We start from the raw sequence: 27,240 nt of genomic DNA, 5'->3' as shown, positions 1-27,240 counted from the left end.
AAATGTTATCATATCATACAGAAGCCTAGTGCAGAAAACAGTCTGCCCAGAATTAAACAGCTTGGGAAACACATAATACACATCAACACCCACTCTAGACTCTCAGTATCTCCCAAGTCATGTTTGTAGAATGTAACATCTTCCCTCTCTGCTGACTATTGTCTCTCATTATCAATGATTTACTGTTGTATCTATAGTGCCTTGAGAGGGTGGGGCTCGTGTGGGGAGATGGTTGACAAAGGGATTAAATGAGTGAGCTTTGGAATCAAACAGGCCTGGCTTCAAACTCAGCTTCCATCAATTGCAAGTTGGGTGACCTTTGGCAAGTTATCTATCTTCAGGAAGCATCAGTTTTTCCCATCTGTAAATTGGGAACAATCATCCCTATGTCGTACTGCCATATGTCATTCATAGGTGAAGCACTTACCACAGCGCTTGATACTCCATAATGTTCGCTTAAAAATCATTACTACCATACCTTCAGGCCTTCACCATCTTTTCCCTATTGTGTTTTCACGAAGTGAGCAGTTAGGAAAGAGTTAGCGTACAACCACGCATGGAAAGGGGCCCAAGAGTCCAGAAGGAAAAGGTGGGTGCTAAACCTCCTGTGTTAACCCAGGTGTCTGGGCACCTCCTCCTACTTCACTCTTGCAGGAGTTGCTCACTGGGACGCTTGGATTCCATTCCTTTAAGAAGGGAGAACACAGGGAGAGAAAGGAAAGCTGGGAGAGATGCAGACACATCCCACTGAGAATCCGACCGCGGGTTGTAGGAACATGGGTGAAAAAATAAGAAAAGCCACATCTGTATCATTGCATACCACATCTGGGGTCCACACCTCCTGTGTCTGGTTCCAGCTAAGCCATTCATGAAACATTTTTTGTGCACCTAGTGTGTGCAGGCTGCAGCAGGAGCCTCCTCTGTGTGAGCCCCTGGACAGCAGTGGTCAGGTCTGGGAGGAGCAGTTTGCAGAGGAGCAAGTGGCAGTCTGGGAACTCTAGACCTCCACCACCTTTTTGCCCACACGACATTTTGCTGTTTTCTAACCCAAGACACCCCTCCTGGTGTTTCTGCCAATAATTACTGGTTTATTTTTTAACATTGTCCCTTGCTCACAGCTTCCCAAGGAGATCAGTGGAAGGATGGAAGCCTTCAACTTCAAATGGTAGTTTACATTCATTTGTAACACAGTGTAATGATATAAAAGAGAGCAGCCAGGTATCAAACTGTGTGGATACACACAAATGACTCCCTCATAAGTGTTAATATTTTCAACAAGAGAAGAAATTTAGTTAAATCAAATGAAGATGGCAACTCATTAAAATTTGATTTTCCCTCCTATCCTTTTTTCATCTTTTAATCCTCAGTATACGGCACAACTTGTTCTATTAAATAACACTCATTAATTAAATCTCATCTTCTCTTTGCTATATCTACATTTTTATTTATTATGAAAACCTTCAGATGCTTATAATCCAGTTTAGTTGGATTACTGCCTGGACATCTCTGAGTAAGAAAACCTTGAGGTTTTAAGGTAGAATTACTGGTTAGGGGAGGCAGTGGGAGAAACCAAGTTCTCTTCTCATTTCCCCCTGGCAGGAGCTGGTTAGGCAGGCCTTTCCTCTGTTGGGGAGTTGGCCTAGATTTGAGGCCACTCAAATGAGGGTAGTGAGGGCACGATGAATTCAGTATTCTCGTTGACTACGGGAAGGGGAGGGAAAGCTGAACCTAGAGTCATAAACTCAAATACTCCTGTGTGGAAGAGGCAACTAGAAAGTGAAGTCCCCATCTATGGAGGGCAGGCATGGTCCGCTTCCAGCAGAATGTTGCCATGTAGAAATGCAAGCCTAGTTTTGCCAAATCTTCCAATTTTTCAATAGAAGCCAGAAATCCAGATTGTTACTCATACTCTCCCAGTTTTCAAATGTTGGCAAGCAATTCAGAATTTGTTAAAATGCTGTACAGGCCATTCAGACAAGACTGGGGGCCACATGGACACCCATCTGTGACCACTGAGACTTACCTTCAATGCAAGATCTGTACTGAATTAAGAAACATCATTTGCCTGGATTGAGACTGGGACAGATTTGGCTTCTTTTCTTGGATGCCCCAACTCTCCTGGTGACTGGTTTAAGCTGGTGGGAGTCTCATTACCATGGTATAATGGTGATACTTTGCACTTACACAGTGAATTTTCTCCAAGGAGCTCAAAAGACTTTGTGTTGCCTCAGTCAACCTCACAACTAGCCTGTGAGGCAGGCCGATGGCTGTTGCCCCAAAATACACAGTGAGCAGCAACAGAAAGTATTTTACACAAGGCAGCTAGATTGACTCATTGGTTTAAATCCATGGTCTTCACAATTGGCAAATGAAACATTCAAGAAGCGTGGGCAGGGTTCCCCATTACCGCCTCCTCTGCTGCCCTTTTTGGCTTATCTTCCTTCCATCTGCTCCAGTTGACAGCTAAGCCCCAGATCTCAACAATAAATACAGGCAAACTGAGCCAGTGACTAATTCCTGTCGTGCGTGTGAGTGTGTACACGTCTGTGTGTGCATGCATGTGTGTGCGACCATCTGACTTCTTGGCAGGCCCAGCATGGTACATCCGCACCCATTACAACACGTCTCTGCATTGGTCATTGGTCTAATGCCATGCTCTCAAATGCTCCTTTTGCAAATGTTCAAGACCTAGAAACTCCAAATAGCTATCTTCAGGATTCTGGATACCTGTGTTTTACTAACAGTGCCTAATAATTCATGCTGCTTGGGGCCCCTCTGTCCCTTTCTTTTCCTTAGACTGACAGAATTACAACTGTGAAGGAGAAGTCTTTCCCTTGCAGAGCTGACATATGTGCCCTCTCTTCAATCACAATGGATTAACAGGAGTGGCCATGTAAAACAGAGACAAGGGCCGGAGCGGGGCAGCGGAGGCCGGGAACAAAGATCTTCTCTGAGTTGCCTTGGGTAGAACAGCCAAGAAAGTCACACTGACTAGCAATGAATGGAGCTCTGCCATTCTCATCATTTTCCCCTCTACAACTGGGTTCAAGGGGTTTGCTGCACAGCCCCCCTGCCCAGCCCCCTCCCCTCTGCTTCCTGGGCACATGCATTGTCTGTCCTGCTCCACTCAGGGGAATTCCTTGGGCATTTCAGGCATGATCCACAGAGAAGACTCCAATCCAGCAGTGTAAAACTGTTGATCTTTTTCCCAGGACAGCAAAGCACAAGTATCCTGAATTTTCTAGATCACCTTGCTCTTCCTTCCAAATTGTCTCGGATCAGGCTACTGTTTCCTGGGAACAGTTCCTGGCATGATCGTCTACTGCAATCATCCACGTTCTCTGCATGTGAGCATGCCATAAACACCCTTCAGAGGCAGCTGCAAAACCAGAGATGCACCTGGCCATTTTAAATGCATGTGTCAGGGAGATAACTAGACTTATTGACATTGGAACTACAATGGCTGTCATACCCACCCACTTCCCATCTGATCCCACAAATCAGGATGCTCTTCTTTAGCATCAAAGGAAACTGCTCTTTCCAGGGAGGAAAACTTCAAAGATCCCACCGAATAGCACTGGAGATCCCACCTCAGTCTAGTAAGAACCACAATTGATTGAGCATCTAGACTCCACCATGCTGCTTTAGCTCATCCCAGGAAATTAAAATCGATATTGAATATTTTTAAAGTATGTAGATTTAAAAAGCCATCTCTTTATATATTCCGATATAAAGAAATACATAATACCTGAGTATATAAAGACATGGCTTTTCTGCTGCCTGGGGAGAAATTGACTTGTGCTTTCCACTTGGCTATTGAGAATGGAAGCTTTCAAAGGCCAGCTGAGGGCCCTCTTTATCTTCATTCATCATGCTTCTCAAAGCATCACACAGATAAATCATAATTTGTATTGTTCACAAACATACATTCTTGGGAGTTAAAAAGGCACCTTGTTGGGGACATCTCTGTCTTAGTAGCCTCCAGGTGACATTCTTGAAATTCAAAAGAGTCAGGGAAGCCACCTGCATCCTCAGCATTGCCCAATCTGGTAAAGCCCGAAATGCCCTGTTGTACAGTATGTAGAATGCCAGCTCAGAGGACCCTCACGGTGGGTCTGTGGCATATTCAAGCGCGCCTGGCTGAACTGGCCTTCGGGTTAAATTGACTCCTAAAAGCGAACAGTGAAACTCAGGGAGGCTCAAGCAGACAGATGTACTGGTCAGCAGGGAGTTCAGCCGCTGGAGTTTCCACTTTCAGCCCTGCTTTGGTTTCACAAGAAGCGGAGGTGAAACTTCAGGTTGAGCCAAGTACCTGGCAGGACCAACAGGTCACTTGAAAGTTGCATCTACATATCCCGGGACGGCTTTGCCTTGACATTTAAATTTCCACTTCCATCACCAGTGAGATTGGGTTACACTAAGCAATGCGACTTTAAAATATTTTCTGAGTAGTAAAAGCGAACGATGGCAGTGTTATAAAATCGTATCTTTTAGGAGGCGTTAAAATGTTACTGATACTGATGGCAGCGAGGCAAAAAGCCGCAAGCCAAGACATTGAGAGGAAGAAGGCAGAGGCCCTGAAAAAAGCGTGAGGCTGATACATAAAGAAAAGAGTTCAAGCTGAGCTGGGAGTGGCTTCAGAAGCTAGAAATGCGCACTGCTGGGAGTTTCCTCTTTCATTTGTTTTTCCTCCCAAGCTGTGGGTTTACCCCTTTCTATCAAAACCCTGACTGCCTCCCAAGGAAGATCGTCTCTGGCCAGGCCAATTCCATTGGTTTGGCCAACCCTGGCACCCAGCAGCAAAATATACTATCCAGAAAGAACCTAAATGATGCCCTGCATGGAGCCGGGCCTACAGCAGGTGCTCAGTAAGTGCTGGCTGGCTTGAGGTTCCCTGGGCCTGACTCTCTCAAGTTACTTAAGAGAGAGAAAAAGAGAAGCCACATTGTATTGGAGGAGAATAGCTGCGAGGATACAGTGAGAAGCCACCACAAGTTAGCATCAAAAAGTACTGTTTCTTAGCTGCCGAAATAGCCCATTTGTTAGAAGCTGAGAGCTGGATTCAAAAAATAGCAAAAGGAATAAGTGAGTAAATGAAGGATTTCACCTGAGTTTTGGAGCATGAGGCCTTGAACAAGGGATGTGTTGGCCTATAATCTAGCGCACATGCTCGAAATGGGGGCAGTATCACCCCCCAGCAGAATGAAAAACGGCTCTTTGAGAAGGTGAAAAAAATCTTACTCTTTTTATGTATAAAACATGGATATATATACAATATATAAATAGATGTAGAGTATGTCTGTGGGATTAAAATTTCATGATGGGGAGAGGAATTAGGAGGAAAAGATCAAAAAAGGTTCATGCAGGAGGAGATAATGACCAAAAAAAGTTGAGAAATATTAATCTGGCAGAAGAGATGATAGATTGATCGGTTTCTAGAACTTCGATAGAAGTGGCCTCAAGTGTCTTTACTGAAGACACACAGCTGCTTAGGAAACTTTCTGCCAACTCACGTTTCTACCTTTATCACCCCCCTGCCTGCTGGCTAGGGTTTATGACAGGTTGGTTTGAACTGAAATCATCAGACAGGGCAAATAATTGATTTTGTATATGTTTTGAATTTACCGATCAACTAAGTTCCCTTTTCTGATAGTAACAGTAAACAGTTATTGAGTACTGACCATAAAACTTGCCAGCCCCAGGGCTGAATTCTTAACACGGCTTCTCTCATTTAATCCTCATATCAGGTGGAAACTACTGTCATCATCGTCAGACAGGTGAGAAAACTGGCTCAGAGAGGTTAAGCAATTGGCGTAAGTCTTAACTGTCAGCGCAGAGAGAGGGGGGTCTCTAAATCCAGGTTTACTTGACAGAGACCAGGTGTAGCCATTACACTATTTTGATCACCTGCTTTGACCCCACGTAGAGCCAGCCAGAGTTACTGTGGAAGCCAGCAATGAAATCAGAGTGCGTGGGCCCCAGGGAGGACCCTCGCCTATTGGGAGAGTCACCACCTGCAGGAGCGTTTCTGAGGTGATGGAGGATGATCCCCTCTTAGCACGCTTTGGGGTTCTCTGCTTTACCCATGCCCACAGGCCAAAGAGTGCATGAAGTTAGCTCAGATCCCAAAAATGCATCGTTGCTCCTCAGCATAGGCCTAATTGGCCAACTTCCCTAAATTGAAGTTGACTTTCTATCAGAGTTCACATTTCCACCAACTTTTCATTAAATTAATTATTCAAAACAATTCAGAGTTAGCGTTCTCACAGCAACTGTAACTCTGCCATGACTATATTAAGGCGTAAATTGAACAGCATGTTTTGCAATAAAGTTAATTTTATATTCACCAGAGAACTGAGTTATAGTTGCTGTGGGAACCATCATTTCGAATCTCTTGACTTTGGTGCATTTAAATTCTCAGCCACAGCCTTGCACACCATAGCAGATTTCGCCTGGACGCTTAATATGCTTCCCACCATGGCCTGGCTACTCTGGACTTGGAAGTCCTGCCAGAGACTAGCCTAGCAGCTGTCTAGTTTCCCCGGCCTTCTTTCTTATCCTGGTACCTATGGCACTTTACAGAGAAATAGCCAAGAAACCAAAATGATTCCCATTTTATCTTAAAAATGTCTGTTGAGGGGAGGTGACTTTGCTCAGGTGCACCGTCAGGGAGAGGCACCAAGTCTCAGGCAATGTCGATGAAAGCAGCGGATGCCTTTGCATTTGTGTGGAGCCAGGACTCTCATCCAAGGGTATTTTTGGATCTGCGCTGTATTATTCAGTACACACGGGGTGACCTCTGAAAGCTCCAAGTCCTTGTATGTGCCATTAATCATGCAGGCATGCACAGCCATACATCAGACCTTATTGGAGCTCCGGAAAGGCTCAACAACATTTCCCAGAGCCACATAAAACCCAAGCATCTCTAAATCAAGATGCATTGCAGGGCCTCTCTGAAAGGTGCATTCAGCAGAACTGGAATAGAACTCGGGCTAAATCCTGGTGGTGTGGAAATAGTAACATGTGTCAAGGTAAAGACAGAGGCTTGTTGGGACGAATAGCAGAGGGAGACAATGCTGAGATGGTTAGAGAGGCAGGCGTTCCATCTATGAGGATTATCGATTTTTGTAGCTTTATTGGAAAAATCAGTCATGCTTTCTCCCTCCTGGGGATTGCTCTGTTGCAATTTGGGAGTGCATGGTGGGGGGTGGCGGGGGGGGGGGGGGACTCTGCAGGTTAGCAGCTGAGTAGCAGCTCCCATTCAACATTCAATTATCTATTTAGCTAAAATGTGACTTAGCAGAAACATACTGCTGTTTTGCATGTTTAAGATGTATTGAAAGGAGGGATTTTTGTTTCTCTGTAAATGAGAGGATTTCAAAGAGGAAGCTCTCGCCTTCCTAAGGGCACACACATTATGCAAAACTGGAGAATAGCACCCAACAATGGCATAGGCCAGATTGTTGGAATGCTAACTCCCATTCTGTACTCTTTCAGACAAAGTCTTCTTATTCCTCATACTGTGCCACACAGAATGCACCTCATCATTGAGACTTTCTGTAAAATTTGTAGATAAATACCCTGTGATGACCAGTGACCTCCCAGCCAAGTCCTTGGTCAGCTAAAAACTATGTTAAGAAAAGGACTATAACGCTACCTGCAAATACAGTTGCAAAGATCAGGATAAGTTCATGATGACTCAGGGTTCCCTGGGTGGCAAGGATAGGAAGGGGTGAATGCTAGAAGGCGCTGGATTTGTGAGTAAGGGCGGGGTGGAGACGCCATGCCAGCCAGAGGAAAGAAAAGAGGGAGAAGAAGCAAAGGAGAGATTGAAATGTTTTTCCTGTTTCTGTATGAGGCAGAAAGTGACAAAGACCGAGATAAAATACAGCTACTGTATGAGGTCATTGGACACGTAGTGTTTTGAGAACAAGTCTTGAGAGGATTTGGAGGGATTGGTTGGTAAAGAAGACTTGACAGATTAATAAATAAATGTAAATATATGTATAAATGTAGGTACACACATAAATAATTGATAGATGGGTGGATAGATATGTGATGGAAGGAGGAAGAATGGATGGACGAATGGATGGGTGGGTGAAGGAAGGAAGGAAAGAAGGAAGGAAGGTTAGATAGAGCTTTTAAATTGTACTTGAGTGCCACAATTCAGATGGGTCAAGCTTGCTTATAGTGATAAACAGAACACATAGGGATTAAAAGTCCAGGATTAATAACCTGGGAGGGTGTTTGGGGGTGGCCCAAGGAACCCCTATTGTCAAGAAGAACTAGACAAAGCTGGTGGAGTAAGTAAAGCCTCGTGGTCTGAAGTCATTGCATTAAGAAAGCTGGGGAGTTCATCTGCTGGAGCTGTTCCACGTTAGATTGTCAACCCCAACCCTGGGGAGAGAGCCTGGGTGATCCTGTGGTCCTCTGCTCTCCTCCTCCCCTTCCACCCTTTCCCTTCACCTCCACAGGTTGCCTTTAATATGGGAAAGCAAACTTGGAGAGCAGAATCACCACAAAATCCAGCTCCTCAACCTCGTTTGTTTGCAGATTCACGGCTAAGGAGTTTAATTTGTTTGCATTAACTGGAGCAGTATTTTATGGACAGTGTATTTTATTCTCTGCTTTTATGTCCCAAAAGTCTTTGCTTTTAGAGGGATGTGTTGGGAACCCTAAACACATATAGAATTAGCTGTGCCACGTAGAGTCAAGGTACCAGGGCAACCCTGTTCCCTGCCCAGGCCACCACCATGGCTTACCAACATTATCCATAGGGCCTCCTCCTGGCTGACCTCCCAGATTCTGCCCTTGCCCCATCACCAGTCTGTTCTCCCAGCACAAAGGGATCCTTTAAAAATTCAAGTCTTATCAGACCACTCCTCTGCTCAAAACTCCCCAAAGGCTTCTTTTCATTGACAATAAAGCGAATAGCTTTACAGTGGACTATGAGGCCCTGCACCATCTGGCCTTACCCCATTGCTCTCTCCCCACATTCTTACCTCGCTCACTCTGCTCCAGCCACTCTAGCCACCTTGCTGTCCCTCCACCGCCCCAAACTCTCTTTGCCTTAGAGTCTGTACCTGCAGCTTCCTCTGCCTGGATTACTGTCCCCCAGATATTGGCATGACTCACTTCCTCCCCTCCTTTTGGTTTTCCACTCCAACATCATCTTAGCAGCAAGAACTCTCCTGACCACACTATATACAACAGCAATGCCCATCAACAGTATCCCCATCACAATCCCTCCTCATGTTTTATTTTTCCCCATAGCAATTATCACCATCTGACACACTATATTGTTATATTTGTTTGTTGTGAATCTCCCCCCAATAGATTGTAAGATCTTTGAGAACAAGACTTGATCTCCTTTGTTTACCACTGTATGTCCTGTGTCTAGAAAGTACCTAGCATTTGATAGATACTCAGTAAATATTTACTGAATGAATGAAAGAATCAACTCTTGGGTCTATCCCAGAAGTCTGCATATTGTAATAACTCAGTAAATGTTTGATATTGGATTGAAATTTCTCCCTTAGGGATCCTTTCATCCCTTGCTTTCCACACACTAGAATTGTCAAGGACAAGGGGTAGAGCAGGACTCTCTTGACTGGGGGGCCACCAAACCACTCAGGCAGGACATCCTGAGGTAGCTTCACCGGGCAGGATCATTGTGACACACTGTCTGGTTCTCAGCTTCAGAAACTCCATTTTGGTTACGTTAACAGAGAGAGACAAGGTCTAGACTGACTCCCTCACACTACCCACGTTCACATGTAAACCCAAAATGGCCATTCATTAATCCACAGTGAAGAAAACCCACATCTCCTGCTCATAGTAGTCTCTCCCGAAAGGGAAATCTTTATGGGAAAAGAAGTTAAAATCAGAAGATTGACTGGGGAGCAAGGGATCAAAGCAGGGAGTGTGATATTCTGCGGCCGCCCTTTCCATGCAGAGTCCTACCTGGCTGGAGGGGAGCAAAGTACATGGGCTCAGAGTTGGGCGGGCCTGGGTTCAAAGTCTCAAGCTACCATTTTTAGTGATTATGACCCTGGGCAAGTTAACTGACCTCTCTGAGCTTCAGATTTTTCAACCACAAGGGATGATGATAATATGCACTTCATATGGTCCTTGAAATGGCTCAGTCAAGTAACAAGGATATGAAGTGGCGAGCACGTGGTCTGCACTCCTGAACGGCAGGTGGTGTTACTTTATTCCCTAAGTGAAGCAGGACACACTCACTTCTGAAATGACCCTGACTCTCTTGCTCCACAGGTCCCCTCTCCATACCTCAGGCAGACCACCTTTTCTGGTGCCATACTTTTCTGAGCCTCATTGAGACTTCTAAGCCTTGTGATCCTTTAGAGTTTCACTTTGCATGCCCCTTATACTGTCAGGGGAATTCTGTAGATAACGTGTCACATCCATTATGTGCCGTTCTTACTCGTGTAACTCTCAGGAAATTACTTCATTTTTCTCATTTCCACTTCAGTCTTCAGAGGGCCCCTTCCTGGGGTCTTTGCTATACTGACTATACTGATCCTGTTTTAAACAATAGCATAAGGTCCCTCCTCGGCACCAGTTCAAGTGCAAATCAAAGGCTTCCCTAAGCCACACAGACCCTTATGCTACCATTTAATGTATAATAATAATAACTATCTATTCTGGAATGTTTACTATGTGCATTTACATGTAGTTTGCACATCATGTATATTACTATATGCATTTACACATTTATACGTACATCATGCTGAGTACGTGATATGTGCTCTCTTTTAAACCCCAACAACCCTCTGGGATAGGGACTTTTATTGCCCTGCTTTTACAGATGAAGAAACTAAGGAATAAAGAGCTTATAATTTTTGCCCAAGATCATGCAGCCAAGGGGCGGAGCCGAGTTTTAAACCCAGGCAGGCTGGGTTCAGAGCCCACTGCTTTCATCTCTCTAAGTACTGCCACGTGGTTACTGAGCTGACCTGGTACTTTGGCCTGAAGCGGCAGCAGAATCTGTTGCAAGGCCCAACATGTGCAAGCAAGTGACTCTGTATAAAAGTCTATGCTCTCTCCCTTGTCCTTGGGGGCCTTCACCTCCATGCCCACCTTCTGCCTCCATGACCGCCAATGAAAAGAGCCCAGTCCTGGCTCCCTGTCCTCGATGATGACCCATTATCCCAGCTTGCCTGTGACTCAGGACTTTCAGTGCTAAAATCTAGACAGCCCTAGGCAAGTGGAGATGGGCGGTCACTCTAGTTGGGAGCAGAGACTCTAAAGCCCATCTGCCTGGTGTCAAATCCTGGACTTCACTGCCACGACTTCAGCCACGTTGCTTAATTTCTTGGCGCCTCCATTTCTTCACCTGTAAAATGGGGATAATAATAATACCTACTCTACAGGTTGCAGTGACAATTAAATGAGCTAATGCGTGAAAGGCAGGTACAAGAGTGCCCGGCACACAGAAGTGTCTCCGTGAGAGTTTGCTATCATTGTTGTCATTATATGAAAAGCTCCCTAAAACCCGGAGTTAGTCCTGAGGCAGATTCTTTGCCTCACCCTTTTAACATCTATAAGAAACAAACATTTAGTGATTTCCTTACATTTCCTGAAGTTGTGCTGCAAACAGCAGCAACAAGAAAAAATATATGGCAATTTATCATCGGCTTGTTTTTACACTAGTTAAAAGGAAGCCATCAGCCCTTCAGTAAGTAACAAGCCCGTGCCCACAGGCCTCCTAGGTGTTATTTGTATTTTTATGACCCTCTTGTGGCTATAAGGATGCTCAGTGGGTGTAGAAATTGGATGGTTAAAAATAACAAATAAGAAATCAAAGTTGTGCCTTTGTCCCTATTTCCATACCGGGCAGGTACCACATTCATTACATGCTGGACAGCTGTGGGAATAAGCAACACAAGTTACAACAACTTGATTGTCCTCCAAGAACAAAATTAAACCATTGCGCTTTCATATGATTGTCATCCCTGCCTTTGTGTAACTCTTGTCACCCTCTTATTCTACCCATGTGACTCTCTTCTACCTTGTTGGGTGCCCTGTTCTGTCTCTTTCGGTCAGAAGGTTTCAGCTTCTACAAGTTGAAAGGCGCAGACCAACACCAGCCCTCATACACAGCTGCCATCATCAGCTTGGTTTTGGACCCTGTACTGCAACCAGCTGTTTCTTTTGCTTGGAAAAGTGTCATCCACCCAGAGGCTTGGGGTGTGGCCTTGCAGGAAGCTTTCCTTTTACCTGGCTGCTGAAACAAGGGCACAGTGAAGCAGCCGAAACACCATTCGGTTTATTTATGCAAGCATTCAACAAATATCTTTAATGCTAGGCACGGGGGTGGGCCCTGGGAAAACAGCCATATACAACCGAGTCGAAGTCTTTGCCTTCAGCAGGCTTAGCGGCTTCCAGGAAGACGGCCATTAAACCGCTGCGTCTCAGCCATAGCTGCACACAAGAATCACTTGGGGAGCTCAAAAAACAAAAATACTGATGCCTGGGTCTCATCCTCAGAGATTCTAATTTAATTGGGGTGCAACCCTAGCATCAAGATTTTTCAGCGCTTCCAGGTGATTCTAATGTGCAGCCAAGTTGAGACCCACTGCTTTAAACAAAGGGTGAATTAGAATTCTGGTGAGTGCTATAGGAGGAGGAGTAGATAGTGCTATGAAATCATGTAATGGGAGAGGAACCCTGAGCTGGAAGTCAGAAGCCTTCCCTGAACCAGTGCTGGCTAAGCCAAGGATGAATGGCTTTGCCAGAGTGAATGCAGGCAGCATAGTTTAGGAGAGGGATCAGCCCGAGCCCAAAAGGAGGATCCAGGCTACGTTCTAGAACATGGCAGGGCAGTGTGGTTGAAGGTCAGAGAACAGAGCCTGAAGCGACCTGAGATGAGGGGGAGAAATGGGCAGGGCCAGATAACTCCGGGCCTTTGAGGCCCTTTTAGTGGTTTATGATTTAATCCTAATGCAGTGGTTCTCACCCAGCGCAGGCATCAGAATCTCGCCCCCCCCATCCCCGCCCCAGAGCTTGTTGGAATGCAGATTGCAGGGCCCCACGCCCAGAAGTCTGAGTCAGCGGTTCTGCGATGGCGCCCAAGGATGTGCATTTCTAACCCGTTCCCAGGACCACACCTTGAGAAGGTCTGCTCTGATCTCAGGCAACAGGAGAAACCGCTGGGGCATTTTCAGCAGGTTTCAGCGTGGTCCCAGTCAGTGTGTGCTTTAGCAACGTGGTGACAATCACCAGTCACTAGCCCGCTACATCTTCCTTTGATTCGGTGAAGTGGAATAAAGAAAGGTGATGTTCCAAGGAAAGACAGCAGCCTCCCACAAGGGAAGCACAGGCTTGGGTCGACCCCGGGGCTGCTGGGGGATAAAGGTTCACTAAGTAATTGACATGAGGTTTCCCTCCCAAGAAGAGCTATTCCCGGTAACTGTTGCCTGAACTCTCAGTTTCCTCCCGCCACGATCTTCCACTTTTAAAAAATCTATTAATAAGACTTCTCCTTTTCCCTATCCCCTTTTTCCTCGAATGTGGAAAGATCTTTATTTTTTTTCAGTTCACCATGTTTCTCTGAGGCCGAGGCTGAGCCTGCTGCTTTCCTTTGCCCAGGCAGACGGAAATGATGCTGATCAGTGAGAATCCAGATGCATCCAGGAAACGTGTAGCGTAGACAGCTGGATCCAAATTTATATCACCTCATGGACACTGCTGTTTCTGTTGCTGCTGGGGTGGAGGGGCGTGATTTCTGCCTTACGAGCAAAAGATGAGCAGTCGACCATGGAAAGGATCTCTGGCCTTCCCAGCCCTCCCCACTCCAGCATCCCCCGTACCCGCCCCTATGCAAACCCTTGAAGACACCCAGATGCCGTTGAAACAAAAAGAAACATCTGCCTCTGGATTTTCCGTGTCTTCTCTAACAAAGCAGGGGCAGCTGTTCAAGCTCAGGTTCATGGCTGAGAGTCCGGGCCAGTTTGTGCCTGGAAACAGAGCCCCTCCTCCGCTCCCCCTGCTCACGCAGACGAGCAAGAGCGACCAGCCCTGCCGTTTTCCAGGGACCAGTATGCTTCTTTGGCAGCCAGTCTTCTAAAATTAGTTGGAGTTTTCCCCAGAGTGTCTCGAAGCACCGGATTAATTTTCTTAGCATTTGCCACTGCTGTTTAGTCTAAATGGCCACGGAACCCCTGGTGATCCCGGTCCCCAACACCTCAGCTGTTTTCAACTCTAAAGAGCTCTGGAATGCGACGGCAGACTCTATTACATGTTTCCAGTGTGCGTCTGCTCCTTAATTCCAACAGTGCACAGCTCTCGGAAGCAGGGATATTTAAAACAGTTGGGGAGAGGGGGTTCCCTAATTACGTTAACATGCACAAGTACAGTTCTTCCCCAGAGAAAAAGACACCATTTATTCGACCTTCAACTCTCCTGCCCTCAGCATTGCCCTCTGCGTGAGTGGGTTTTCTTCTCACTCAGCCGGACCACCGTGGCCTTGCTAGATTCTCGGGTGGTGGTCATAGGGGAGTGAGGATGTCCAAGGAGGTGATGCAACCACACACTCAGGACACCCGAGAAAGCTCCGTTTTTTCATTTGGAACAGGATGGGCTCTTATTTTTTTCTTGATCTGGAGGTGAGGCAAAGAGAAATGGCCTGTGCTTCAAACCATGCCCCGAAGGAGAAGGCTGCCACTAATTATCATATGTGTGGTGTCAACACTGACAATCCTAAGTGCTGCTACCTACTGGGCATTTACAGTGTGCCAAGCTCTAAGCTAAAATCTTGGCCTTTATCATTTCATTTCACCTCTCTGGTATCTGTATAAAGTATTATCATCATGCCAGTTAAGTTATTTATTCAACAAACATTTATTGAGTGTTATGTGCCAGCTAGTTTTCTAGACACTGAGAATATCTCAATGAACAAGAAAGGCAAAATCCCAGCTTTCATGCAGGTTGTGTTCTGTTTTGGGGGACCGTAAATAGGATTAATTAGTAAGATGTATCATTTTACAAACACGGGTGAGAGGGGAGTCAACCAGCTCGAGTTCACACAGACAGCGAGAGGCAGATTTGGGTTTTAATCTGAGAACTATCGGACTACAACCAAGTTAAGGTTTGCCCCCTTGATTCAGAAGAGGCTTTCCACAGGTGTTCAACCCGGGATGCAGCCGCTCTCCCAGTGGTCTCTTGAACCGAGCAGGAAGCCCTCACTTCTCTAGCTCTGCTTGTCATCCGTCTGCATTCACGTGCAGCCTGTCTTGTGTTTTCCCTCACATTTCCCTCTGGGTAGGGTGCTGTCCTCTGCGCTGCTCTAAGGTGTGCTTGACATGGAATGTTAAAATCCTCCTTTTCTTTCGATACCCCTTATCCAATATTAACCACTTATTTCTACCTCTAAATTGCTGCACATAGCGGAACATTTCTTGATGCTTTTTTAGAAAAGCCTTTTATGGTAATTATAGCTTCCTTCAAGTGCATCCATGCTCCCCTTTTTACTGTGCTGTAGACTTGCTTTGCTCATGCCTAATTTTTGTTAAGGTAAAAAGCCTGCCTACCTGGTAACCTTGTTGAAGGATTTTTTTACTGGTTGGAATTCTATGTGTAGACAAGTCTTGGAAACTATTCCATTGCCACTTTGCCAAAGGCATTGAAGATGCTGATTTCAGTCAGAAGCCATTCATTCATCCATTCCCCTGAGTATTTATTGAGTACTGGCAATCCAAGAGTAAACGAGATAGACATGGTCCCTGCCTCGATGGGTTTACGTCATAACAGGAGTGCTCAGGGCAGCTGTTCAGATGTACACTGCACAATTCTCGGGGCATCGTTCAAATTGCAGTTAATGACAATGTGCACATTTACTACAACAATTTTCCAACAGGCGACAGTAAAATGTCTTAAGGAAGGGCTGCTCCAGGGTCTGGCAAGCATCAAGGAGATGCCAGACAGTTGTGATACAGTATAGTGGATAGAACACGATAAAAGTGCCATGATGGGTGGAGCTAGCCTGGATTTGGGAGTTCTGGGAAGGCTTCCTGGAGCTGACTTCTGAGTGGGGATCTGAAGGATGGGTTGAATCAGGCAGATGAGGAAAGGGAAAAAGAAAGGCCAACAGCTTCAGTCTGACCAAAACCTAAAGTGATACTGACATAGGCTGACATGGTGAGAACCGGTTCATATAGGATCTGTAAGCCAGGTAAAGGACTTGAGACTTTACCCTGGGGTCAATGGAAAGCTATAGAAGTGTTTTCAGCAGTGTCTAGAACAGAGAGAATTGGATGATGGTGCAAAACTGGAGACAAGTTAGGAAGCTTCCACAAGAGTCCAGAGCAAAGATGAGGATGGCTTGGGTTAATGTAGAGGCAGTAGGGATGGGAGTGGAGGGCAGATTCCAGAGATATTTAGGAGGAAGGACAGGTAGGACTTCTTATAATTAAGAGGAAAATAAGGCAGGACTTGGTTGTTGACTAGATACAAGAGATTAGAGAGATGGGGGTTGGGGGGTAATTGAGAATGATTCCAAAATTTCCATCTTGGGCACTGGGTACATGGAGGTGTCATTCACCAATCAAGGGATCTGAGTTTGGGGGAGGGACGGTAAAGAGTCTCAACTCTGTTGAGTTTGAGGTGCTTGTGAGTGAACAGATGGAGATGTTGAGATGCAAGTTGGAGTTCAGTTCTAGAGCTCAGAGGACTAGAGTTGAAGATTCAGGAGTCACCTCAATATAAGGCTGTGTTTGGGGTTTGTTTGTTTTTTTAATTCCAAATTTCTGCATCAGCTCTAATTTTGTTAAGGCAAAAACCTGCCTATCTGGTTACTGTGTTGATGGGGGGTTTTTTTAGTGGTTAGAATTCTATGTGTAGAAGTCTTAGAAACTATTTCACTTCCACACTGCCAAAAGCACTGGAAGTCTGATAGAATTGGCCCAAGATATCACTGATGCCCTTGAAAGTTCTCCCTGGGAAGAAGACCTTGATCTTTGAGAAGCCCCTACTATATTCTCAGGACTCTCAGGAGAGTCTATAGTAAGGGCCAGGCACCTATTGTGTACCTGACACAAGCCAGGCTCTGCGATTCAACAGCAAACAAGGAGGTCTCAAGACTCATGGAGCTTTAGGTCACAGCAGGATTTCTCAACCTCAGCACTATTGACATTGGGGCTGTATCATTCTTTGTTGTGGGAACTGCCCTGTGCATTGTAGGATGTTAAGCAGCACCCCGGACCTCTACCCACTAGATGTCAGTAGCATCCTCCCCAAGTTGTAATAATCAAAAATGTCTCCAAACATTGCCGAATGTCCTCTGGAGGGAAGGGATGGGGACAGAATTGCCTCAGTTGAGAATCACTGGTCTGGGGTCATGCTAGAACATGAAGTTTCCAGCCAGCCAGCCCTCGAGCTGCACTAAGAACCAAACAGCTCTGCCTTAAGGCATTCTGTATTCATGATCTCAGAGGTAGGACTCAAGGAAGTCAGCAGTGCTAGCTTGAAATCCAGAAGACCCCATACGGGAGACCTCTTGGATCCCCACGTATGAGCCCAGAGCCCAATCCAACTCCAGTTATAGGATCCTCTCCAGAGAAAAGCCGCCCCCTGAGACCCATTTGCCCTCCAGACTAATTACTTCCTACGTTTTGTTTTTCCTTAAGCAGAAGCTGGCTTTGCACTTTACAAACACAACGAATCACCTCCTCAGAAGGCCACCAGCAGAATGAACCTGTGCTGGGAGTAGCTTGGGGTTGCCTAGCAACGCCACGCACCTACCAAGGCTGCTTTCTTTCTCTTCAAGCTAAAAGCAAAGTCCTGTCCATTAATTCCCAGCTGCTCTGAAACTTCTCAGAGATTTTCCAGCTTCCTACTGTTCATGTTTTCATCTTCCTTATATGATGTGGAGGAAACCCGCTAGTGTGGTCTGTTTATCACACTTCAGCTGACGGGGAGAGGGGATCAACAGAGAATGAGAAAGGAAAAAAAGCCTCATTCAATCTAGGAGCACACATATTTTGAGTGCATATCTCTGACTGACTCCATCTCTCTTTGCAAATTTGAATTTTATGTAGTAGACATGGGCCTCCTACACAATGAGGCTTCTCTTGAGACTTTGGGCATGATTTTAGTCAAACATGAGACCTCAAAGTAGCTAAATAACAAAGCACGTATAATAGATGCCACGCTGAGCAAATGTTGGTCGATCCGTCATTTAGCGTATTCTCTGTGATCCGATCCCTAAAGCTCTACTGGTAGAAATTGTAAAGCTGGAGGTGACTAGAGTTTGGAGACACTCTCTTTTCCTGGAGAATCTGCAAAATGTCTCTTGGGCTTTTCCTACTGCGTTCCATTTTGCTCCTGCAGAAATGTTTGTGGCATTTCTCTCAAAGTGGGGATGACGTCCCCTTCCAGTGCTCTCTCACAGTATGAACAGGGGCATGTCACTGGTTTTCCAGGCAAGGCTATAGTCACCTCCTTGGTAAGGAAAGAAGTGGAAATGTGAATCTGGGCTTTATGAGGGTAGATGTGGGACCAGCAAGTCTTTCTCAAGGTACGCAAACGTTGGTGTTTGATTTGCATCCTGAATTCAGTGCTAGGCTGTACAACAGAAAAAGCAAGCCCTGGTAACTGTCTCCTCATTTCTCTTCTCAAGACAGCTCAGCTTCCTTACACAGACCTCCCCATATAGAACTTCTCCTCCGTTGCCTACCCTGTTCTCTCAGGTCCTAACTCGTACCATATTCTGGAAAGGATGAGAGGGAACAAGCGTTGAGGAGGGAAGCTTCTTAAAGAAGTAAATTTCAACTCAATTTCAGACCCTCCAGACCTTTCTTCTTAGGAGGAGTCCTTTAAATTCCCACCACAACCACATGCACCAATTAGGTTTGTTGGCATTCTCATAAGGGGAACTGGAGAGAAGAGAGGAAGGGTGCCAGGAGAAGGCCTCTGGACCGCTGGAGAGAGAAGGAGAGAGAGATGCACGCTTTTGATTCAGAAGATTTGGGCCAGAAAGGTTTCAAATCAATTACCTCCATCATTACAAGCCTCTTCATCTCTTTGCCGTGGCCCGATCCACCCTGCACTTTGTGTGGTTTAAAAATAGATATAAAGAAAGATGGAGATTGAAATGGTAGCAGAGGTACATGTAGAATTAGAGGTGGAGCTAGATATTCAGGAAAGTTATTTTCTAGGGACAATTAAATTAATGGTCATTTGGGGTATGTTTAAATGAAGTAAGAAAACATACCTAGATTGCACAACTCTAAATTTGCTAGAAGTCGTTGCATCGTACACGTAAAACAGTTAAATTTTATGGTATGTAAATTATGTCCCCATAAACCTGTTAAAAGAAAGAAAAATGAAAACATATCTAGGAATTCTTGCCAGCAAGTAGGTTTTGTGAGTCTGGCCACATCCTGCCAATTCTCTGCTTCTCTCTGCATCTTATGAAGGGCAAAGGAGGCTGTGCTTGGGAGACTTCCCCTCTCTCTTTAGTAGCCCCCACTCTCTCTTCTTTCCTCCCCCCAGGCTCCGTTTGCCCAAGCTCAGGTCAGGACAGTGGTAGCTGTAGTTGTTTTGGGTGCTGGGGCAATTAGGGAATTATGTAGGCTGCTGATTCCACACACCCCCAAAAGACAGGAAAAGAAAAGAAAACCACCAAATAAGAATCACTTGAACCCCAGCACTTTCCCCCCAGTATATATACATTCCTCTGTCTTTTCCCAGTTCATGGCACTCAGCACCTACTCCTTCCACAGCCTGCAGATCCTGCAGTATTTTTAAATTATGCCATAAATAGGTTGAGTGATAAGCAGCCAACATTTTAAAGTGCCCCTTAAAACTAAATATTACAAAAATATGAAAATAGCCAAGCAGAACCATTTAGTTCTTGGTCATAAGAAGCTCGTAATAATCATATGTAAATTTATCTTTAAAATTCTGAAAGATGGAGGGCATTTTGCCTCCATCCTGGATTGATAGGGTATTTTCTCTCTTCTGCAGAAGGCACTTCTAAAAAAAGGAAGAAAGAAAGAAAGATTTTTTTTGAGGTAGCATCAATCCTCAGCCACTGGCTGGAAATAACAGCCTAGCTAGTGTTGTAAGCTCAGAGCTAGTTTAGTTTTCTGGAATGTTCCCCACTTTGAGAAGGTTGCCTCAGACCCCTTCACACAGGTCAGTGTCATTGGGGATCCCCTGCATCTGGGACCCCACTATGGCTTGCAACTGCATGCGTCGCCTGCTTCCCTGATTCTTTCGAAGGCAGGCATGGGCCCCACTCTGAGGCTGGCCCAGTGGCTGCCCTGTGGCCTTGCTCCCCCCTTTGCATGGCTCCCCTGCTGCCCCAGCGTGGCCTCACGTCCCTCCTTCTCATCCTCTCCATTTCTCCAACCAGATGGCTGCCCTGATTTGTGCAACGGCAACGGGAGATGCACACTGGGTCAGAACAGCTGGCAGTGTGTCTGCCAGACCGGCTGGAGAGGACCCGGATGCAACGTTGCCATGGAAACTTCCTGTGCTGATAACAAGGATAATGAGGGAGGTGAGCAAGCATCTTCTAATTCCCAGCCCCTCAAGAACAGAGCATTGTGTATATGCTGTCGTCATGCATCATTTTTCCTGAAAGGCCTCACCTATACTATTGTCAAATGTTGTTGTTACATTTTCTTTGAAGCAAATGCAGCAGAGAACATGTGTCCTTGAGCCAATGGGTGCTCCTGGAGACACCATCTGGAGGCACAAGGGTTTGATGCTGGCTTCAGGTTCTCAAGTACACATCGCAACACAAAGGTGGCTGGGCCCTCGCTCTGCCTTTGGGTGACTGTTCCTGCCAGACCTTTCAGGGCTGGGAGTTACAAATCTGTGATGATGATGATGATGACACTATGTGCCTCACACCGCGCTAAGACATAAGTAATGCGTCCCTTAATCCTTACAGCCTTTTAGGATGTTCCTCTACTGAGGCCTGGAGAGCAGTTTAAGGAACTTTTTAAGGTAACTCAATCACCAATAGTAAAATTGGGACCCAAACCCAGCTCTGACTCCAAAGTCCCTGTTCTAACCAGGGGTTGGCAAACCCTAGCCTGCAGGCCAAGTCCAGCCCACTGACTATTTTTGTAGGGACCCCTAGAGCTAAAAATGGTTCTTTTACTTTTAATGGTTGGGGGAAAAAGCTAAAAAAGAGTAATTTTTCATGACACATGAAAACTATGTGGAATTCACATTTCAGTGTCCATATACAAAATTTTAGTGGAACACCACCATGCCTATTCGTTTATGTTTTGTCCAAAGCTGACACCGGCAGTGTTAAGTAGTTGGACAGAGACCACATGACCACCAAAGCTGAAATACTCACTCTCTGACCCTTTACAGGAAAAGTTTGCCCACCCCTGTTCTAAAGCTCAAGCTGAATTTGCCTGTGTTATTCACTGGTGGAGTGCTAAGATTCTGGGGCTAAATGGGGTTGAGGTGGCATGTGGGCTGCCTGAGTTCCTAAGAATACCATGTCATGTTCCCCAAACGTTAGTAAGGTGAGTGATCCACCCCCACCAAAATTACTCACTGGTCAGAATTCCCTAAGGGCAGGGGTTGTTTCCGGGCATAAGAGGATCTATGTGCCCAATTATTTGATTTAACAAAAATGTAAGTAGTCCCACTATGTGCTGGTCACTGTGCTCTGGGAGTGTCAGCTCCTGCCCTCATGGCCCAAGGGGTGGGCTTTGGTGGTTTACAAAATGAGGTAAGATCCATCCGGGTGATGGACATTCTGGTTTTATTTTTCCTCATCCTCTTAATAGACATTTTGCAATTTCCATAATCTATCATTGCAGTTGTACATGTAGGTAATTTGTAAGTAAACAAATGCACACACATCGATAGGAGTACACCAACCAAAAGGATTATAGACCTGATGTAGTTTACAGAGCTCCCATTCATTCATTTACCTTCCTGCAACTGAGCCAAAATAGAAGCCGCTTTAATTCATTTTTGAATGAGGTGAGGCATAACTGTATAAAACATTTTTTTTCCCAGGAGAGTCAAAATCACACTCCTTTTCCTGGTAAGGTTTACTATTTTTGCTTCTGGTCCCTGGTGATTTCACTGAGCACAGCAGTTGCTTACAGATCAGCTTCCTCTTCCACAAAGGAGCTGCTGTCCTGGCTCGCTTCCCTGTTGTGGGTGTCAGCAGCTGAAAGCGTAGTAAATGGCTAGAATGCTGCATGTAGGGGAGGAGGACTCAGTCTCCCGAATGTGCCCTGTGCCACCCATATCCCTCTCCACCAGCTGTGCCCCTGATCCGGGCTCCCACCGGGAGAAAACCAAATTCCTGCAGTGGTGTAGCTGGACGAGGTGCAGTAGTCACTGCTGGTCCCCTGGCCTGAGGACTGCCCAAGCAATGGGCACAGTTCAGGTGCCCTCCTGGTGGGCAGAGGCAGGGCACAAAAGCAAAGGAGGCAGTGATTATACTGGAGACAATAATGGCCTTGTTATGGGAACTATTAAAGCGAACCTCCCAAGGAAGTAATTAAGCACCGAGAAAAAAAGGCTCTGCACGGTGTTTATAAAAAGAAACTCCCAGTTAATTCAGAGTTGCTTGTGTCAGGTGAGAGAGGTAGACATGGATTATCTCACCTGGCGTAAGCAATTCCCAATTAATGGAGTTCTTTTTTTGGAGGAGATTCCTTGGTGCAGAGTATCCTTTTTATGGTTAATTACTTCTCTAGGAGGTGTGCTAAGCACTCTGGTGTTTATTGATAAATATTAAAGTTGCTCTTCATCAACTCCAGATGCAGTCTCACAGCACACTAATTATATCACTTCTTTGTTTTGAGTGGAGGTGGGAGTTCTGCCCCAGGCTCTGTCCTGCTTTGGGAGTTCTCAGGAAGGGCTTCGTGGGTTTGTAAACCTGGCGGTGGGTCAGAGGAGGCCCCCAGGCGGAGCATGAATGCAGGCCCGGGGAGCAGCTGCCGTGAACACATTTGTTATAAACCTCATGAATGGGGGAAATAACAGGGCGCTCTTCCAAAGTGAGAGCTGGCAGAAACAAATCATTTTTCCATCTAGGAACACTCTACGTTTTAAAAAAAACAACAACTCAGTTTTAAGAGGTTGATATTTTTTATTTTAAATGAAAACGGGTATAGATACAAATACAGACGTAGATATTTGAAGCCTTTTTCAACCTGGGTTGCTCCTCTGTAGAATTAAGCCCTGGTGCTTTCCCGTCACTAATAGCTCTGAAACTTTAGCTTACAGCAAAACCACTGGGGGGCTTGATGAAACAAACACAAATGGCTAAACCCTACCCCCAGAGTTTCTGATTCCGTAGGTCTGGGGTGGGGTGCAAGAATTGGAACTTCTAATAACTTTCTAGGTGATGGTGATGCAGGCTCTCTTTGAGGAGTACGTCCTAAGACGCCCATTTGAGGGAATGAATTAACTTCTCTCGTGTGCATCTAGAATGGTACTAAGTACCTCCCTTGGAAGAACTGAGAAAATTTCCACTCAAATATTGTCTGTATTCCATGGTGCTTAGATGAAAACCATGTTGGAAAAAGCTGCCTGAGCGTATCCCACAAAAACAATTGATGCCAATTCCCTGTCTTCTTACTCCCGTCATTTTCAAATCTCCCAATGCCTCCTGCCGTATGACCACTAACTTAACCTCAGGAAGCCACGGCCGACTTTGGGAAAAGGAAAAAGGGAAAAGCTTTGCCTGCCATTGCTCCTAAAAAGAAGTAGAAATGGTTCACACCGAGGTGCCAGTAGGCAGACTGTCTTTTTAATAGTGAGAGATCTTCACTTGAACTGCTCACCCCAATTTGAAAAAGAAGAGACTCCAAGAAATATTTTTGCTTACAGAAGACAAATACCAGCTCATTAAAGTCTGAGAATACACACAACATGTGCGTCAAGTGGCAGGCGGATAATATTTAATTATCACCACCACGACAGAAGTGTGAGATTTAGTTCATCACAGCCAGGGGTAGGAGAAAGGGTGTAGATTTCCTCTAAAAGTGGGACCTGCGAGGTGGGGAGGCGTTGTTAGACTGTCTGGCCTGGAAAGACAGTCCTTGCTCCCTCCCTACACCCCTTTATCACTCGCAACTTAGAGTCAGGACCCCCAGCCCTCTGTCCATACAAAGCCCAGCTCCCATCACTTCAAGCCAGGCTGGAAGCTGGTCTGAAGCTCCCGTGGAATCCTATCAGATACCCCCTCCAGTCAGTGGACGGAGGCCTGGAGGTAGACAGAGTAGGAGAGAGCCCCTCCTAAGCTGGGCTTGTCCACAAGTCACCTTTGCAGCACGTCCTTCCTTACTAGGCCAGGGAGCTGTCTTTGTTTCACCTCTGCTCACTGCAGCACAGCACTGAAAATTAGACATTTTGCTCCTTCTCCTGTCACTTCCTTGGTTTCTGAATAGGTGACACTGTAACATCATAATGGGTAAGAGCTTGGGCTTAGGAATCAGTCTTTGTGTCCCGCTTCTGCAAGTAACTTTACTCCTCAAAGCCTCAGTTTTCTTGTCTGTAAAACAGGGAGGATAATGCCACTTCCATTAGCAGGTGTGAAGTTTCAGTGAGAAAATGTATATAATGCGTTTTACAAGGATGCCCTCATGTGTTGGCTGCTGCTAGCTTTAAAGTTATTAGTATTAAAGCTGTTATTTTCTAGAATGGCTGCTGAATCCACATCGATGGAGCCCAGCCGATAACTTCCCCACCAGACATAGCCGCTGAGGTTCTAACCAGGGCTCATCAAACTTCAGCAAAGCATAACCGCACTGGAGAGCTTTAGAATTGAGATTCCTGGGCCCCCAGCTTTCATATTCTCATTCATCAAGTCAGATATTAGATCTAGGAATGCACATTTTTACCAAGCACCTTGGAGGATTCTGACAGGTGGTCTACAGACCACATTTTGAGAAAAATTTGTTTAAATGATGGTTTCCCCTGAGTGAGCTGACCCAGAGTCATAGAGCCTACACCCCAAACCCCTACCCCTAGGATCCCTGGAACACAAGAGGGGAATTTTATTTCAAGAAGAAATAACTGAAAAAACATGAAGACATTTTCATGCTTACTTTCTGAGTGAATAACTGGTCTGTTTTAGAAGTGCTCTCCATTCCTGGTTGGAGAGGTGACCAATGTTTGTTTCAAAATTTAAGAAGCCTTTGATTCTCTGTCATTAGGGTATGAATCCATCCATCCATCCATTAGCTATGCGTTCATGGTTTAGCAAATGTTCATTGAGGGTTTACTAATTGTTAGACATTGGAAATAGGCCTTTGAAAATATTAAGACAAATATGACATGTCCTCAAAGAGCTCACATCCATCTGAAAAGATAGGGTGTGTAAGCACGTTATTATTATTATTATTATTATTATTATTATTATTATTGTTATTACAATCTGGCATGTGAAGGCCGACAGGCCGGAAGACCTTAGTTCGATAGGAACTAGAGAAGCAATGGAGTGTGAGTGTCGGCCACAGGACAGGAGAGAAAGCCCATCGCAGTGTTGAGCCCTGGTCTTCAGCCTGTCTCAAAGCCACAGATCTATGTGACCAGTAACCTCTGGTGGGTGCTCTTCTGTTCACCAGCAGCTTCTCCTTTTCTCTCTCTAAATTAAAGGCTACACTCAGGCTGCTCTGACAGCATTTCCCAGCCCACTTCCATCTGTGAGGCTTGGTTCCTTATTTTGCTCCAAAGGAGGCTGCCTTGGGTTAAGAGATGTGGATGCTGGCCTGAGCTCCAGGTACTCCAGCCAGGTCTAAATGAGGAGAAATAACATTGGAGTCTATCCAAAGCACTTGGAACAGACAAAACCCACCCCTCGCCCATTGCTTCCCCCCCATCCCATAACCATCCAAATTGGTTTGACATGATTCAGGGATGCTATTCCGGCATTTATCTCAATTGGTAATTAATAACTCACCTTGTCTGTGCATTTAGCAGAGCCAAGCTCTGGACTTCAGGGACTCTGGAAGAGTTATGGTTCTCAGGTCCAAATAGTACTGTTTCTTCATCCAATGAGTGATAAAGCTTGGTGAACCCGTTGTAAATGCCTTGATTAATGTGTGCAAATCATGTTGATGGATTGGTTGGGTGGGGGACAGCTTAAAAGTGCAACATTTCACTATTAATTGTGTTGGATGAAGATTCCTCTTGCAGTCCAAAGACCTTGTGGCAAACGTAGCTGGAGCCATAAACAGAGTCTCCGCTTAGCTCCCAGGGAGGAAAGCAATATAACTAATGCTTAGGAAGAGAACTTGGCCTTGAGGCCACTGCTGGCTGGCCAGGTGCTAGGTCTCTCTTCTTTGGGAGGGAATCAGAACCAGCCCCAGCTGAAATCCTAGGGGACCACATGGCAACAGGAGGCTGAAATTATTCTGGATCTTCTAGTTGAAGTAAGATCTTTGACTCCCTAGGCACATTTAACTAGAGAATCTTCTGTTTAGGAAACTGAGAGTTGGAGTTCAGTTTTCCTTTATTCTGTTGAAATTTAAAAAAAATAGAATCCATTGTCTATTGCATATAAAAACCATAATCAGGGGACTGGCCCCGTGATCAAGTGGTTAAGTACGTGTGCTCCACTTTGGTGGCCCAGTGTTTCGCCAATTCGGATCCTAGGTGTAGACATGGTACCGCTCATCAGACCATGCTGGGGCGGCATCCCACATAGGAGAGCCTACAGAAGGACCTACAACTAGAATATACAACTATGTGCTGGGGGGCTTTGGGGAGAAGAAGGGAAAGAAAAAAAGAAGATTGGCAACAGATGTTAGCTCAGGTGCCAATCTCTAAAAAAGAAAAAAAAAGATTTTAAAAAACCCGTAATCAGTAAGATTTTTGAGAGTTTACATGCACCAAGCCCTGTGCTGAGCTTTGTACACACCTGGATATTGGGAACAGGCAACCAACAGGTCTCCCTACTGCTGCCCATGCCCCATGCTCTCTCTTCTTCCACACAGCAGACAGAGGGATGGTTTTAAATTGTAAACCAGATCATGCCATGCCCTCAAAGGGCTCCTCGTGTAGTTAGAATCAAAATCAAATGTTTCTTTTGGCCACAGGGCCTTCTATGGCCCATCCCTACCTTCTCTCTCCCCTGTCCCCCACCACCCTCCCCAGCAGCTCTGCTTCACCCACGCTGGTCAGCCTTCTGATCCTCAAATGCTAAGCTGAGTCCCATCTCAGGACCTTTGCCGGTCCAGGGCTGGAAACGCTCTGCCCTGGGCATTCTGTATGACTGGCTCC

At 45.6% G+C, this 27,240-nt stretch overlaps 1 protein-coding gene across 23 annotated transcripts in view; it reads left to right on the top strand.

Annotated features, from left to right (window-relative positions):
- TENM2 (teneurin transmembrane protein 2) overlaps positions 1 to 27,240 on the top strand; it is a 1,162,025-nt gene that overhangs the window by 1,038,946 nt on the left and 95,839 nt on the right. For all 23 annotated transcript variants that reach the window (XM_070569063.1, XM_070569066.1, XM_070569065.1 and 20 more), the window contains one exon: positions 20,378 to 20,524. In XM_070569063.1, the coding sequence (XP_070425164.1) occupies positions 20,378 to 20,524 (147 nt within the window). The remainder of the gene's footprint in view (positions 1 to 20,377; positions 20,525 to 27,240) is intronic.

This window comes from Equus przewalskii, chromosome 13 (genome assembly GCF_037783145.1).
Source record: "Equus przewalskii isolate Varuska chromosome 13, EquPr2, whole genome shotgun sequence".
NCBI classification, from domain to species: Eukaryota; Metazoa; Chordata; class Mammalia; order Perissodactyla; family Equidae; genus Equus; species Equus przewalskii.
Note: the sequence above shows the minus strand (reverse complement) of the source record. Positions and strands in the feature narration are given on the sequence as shown.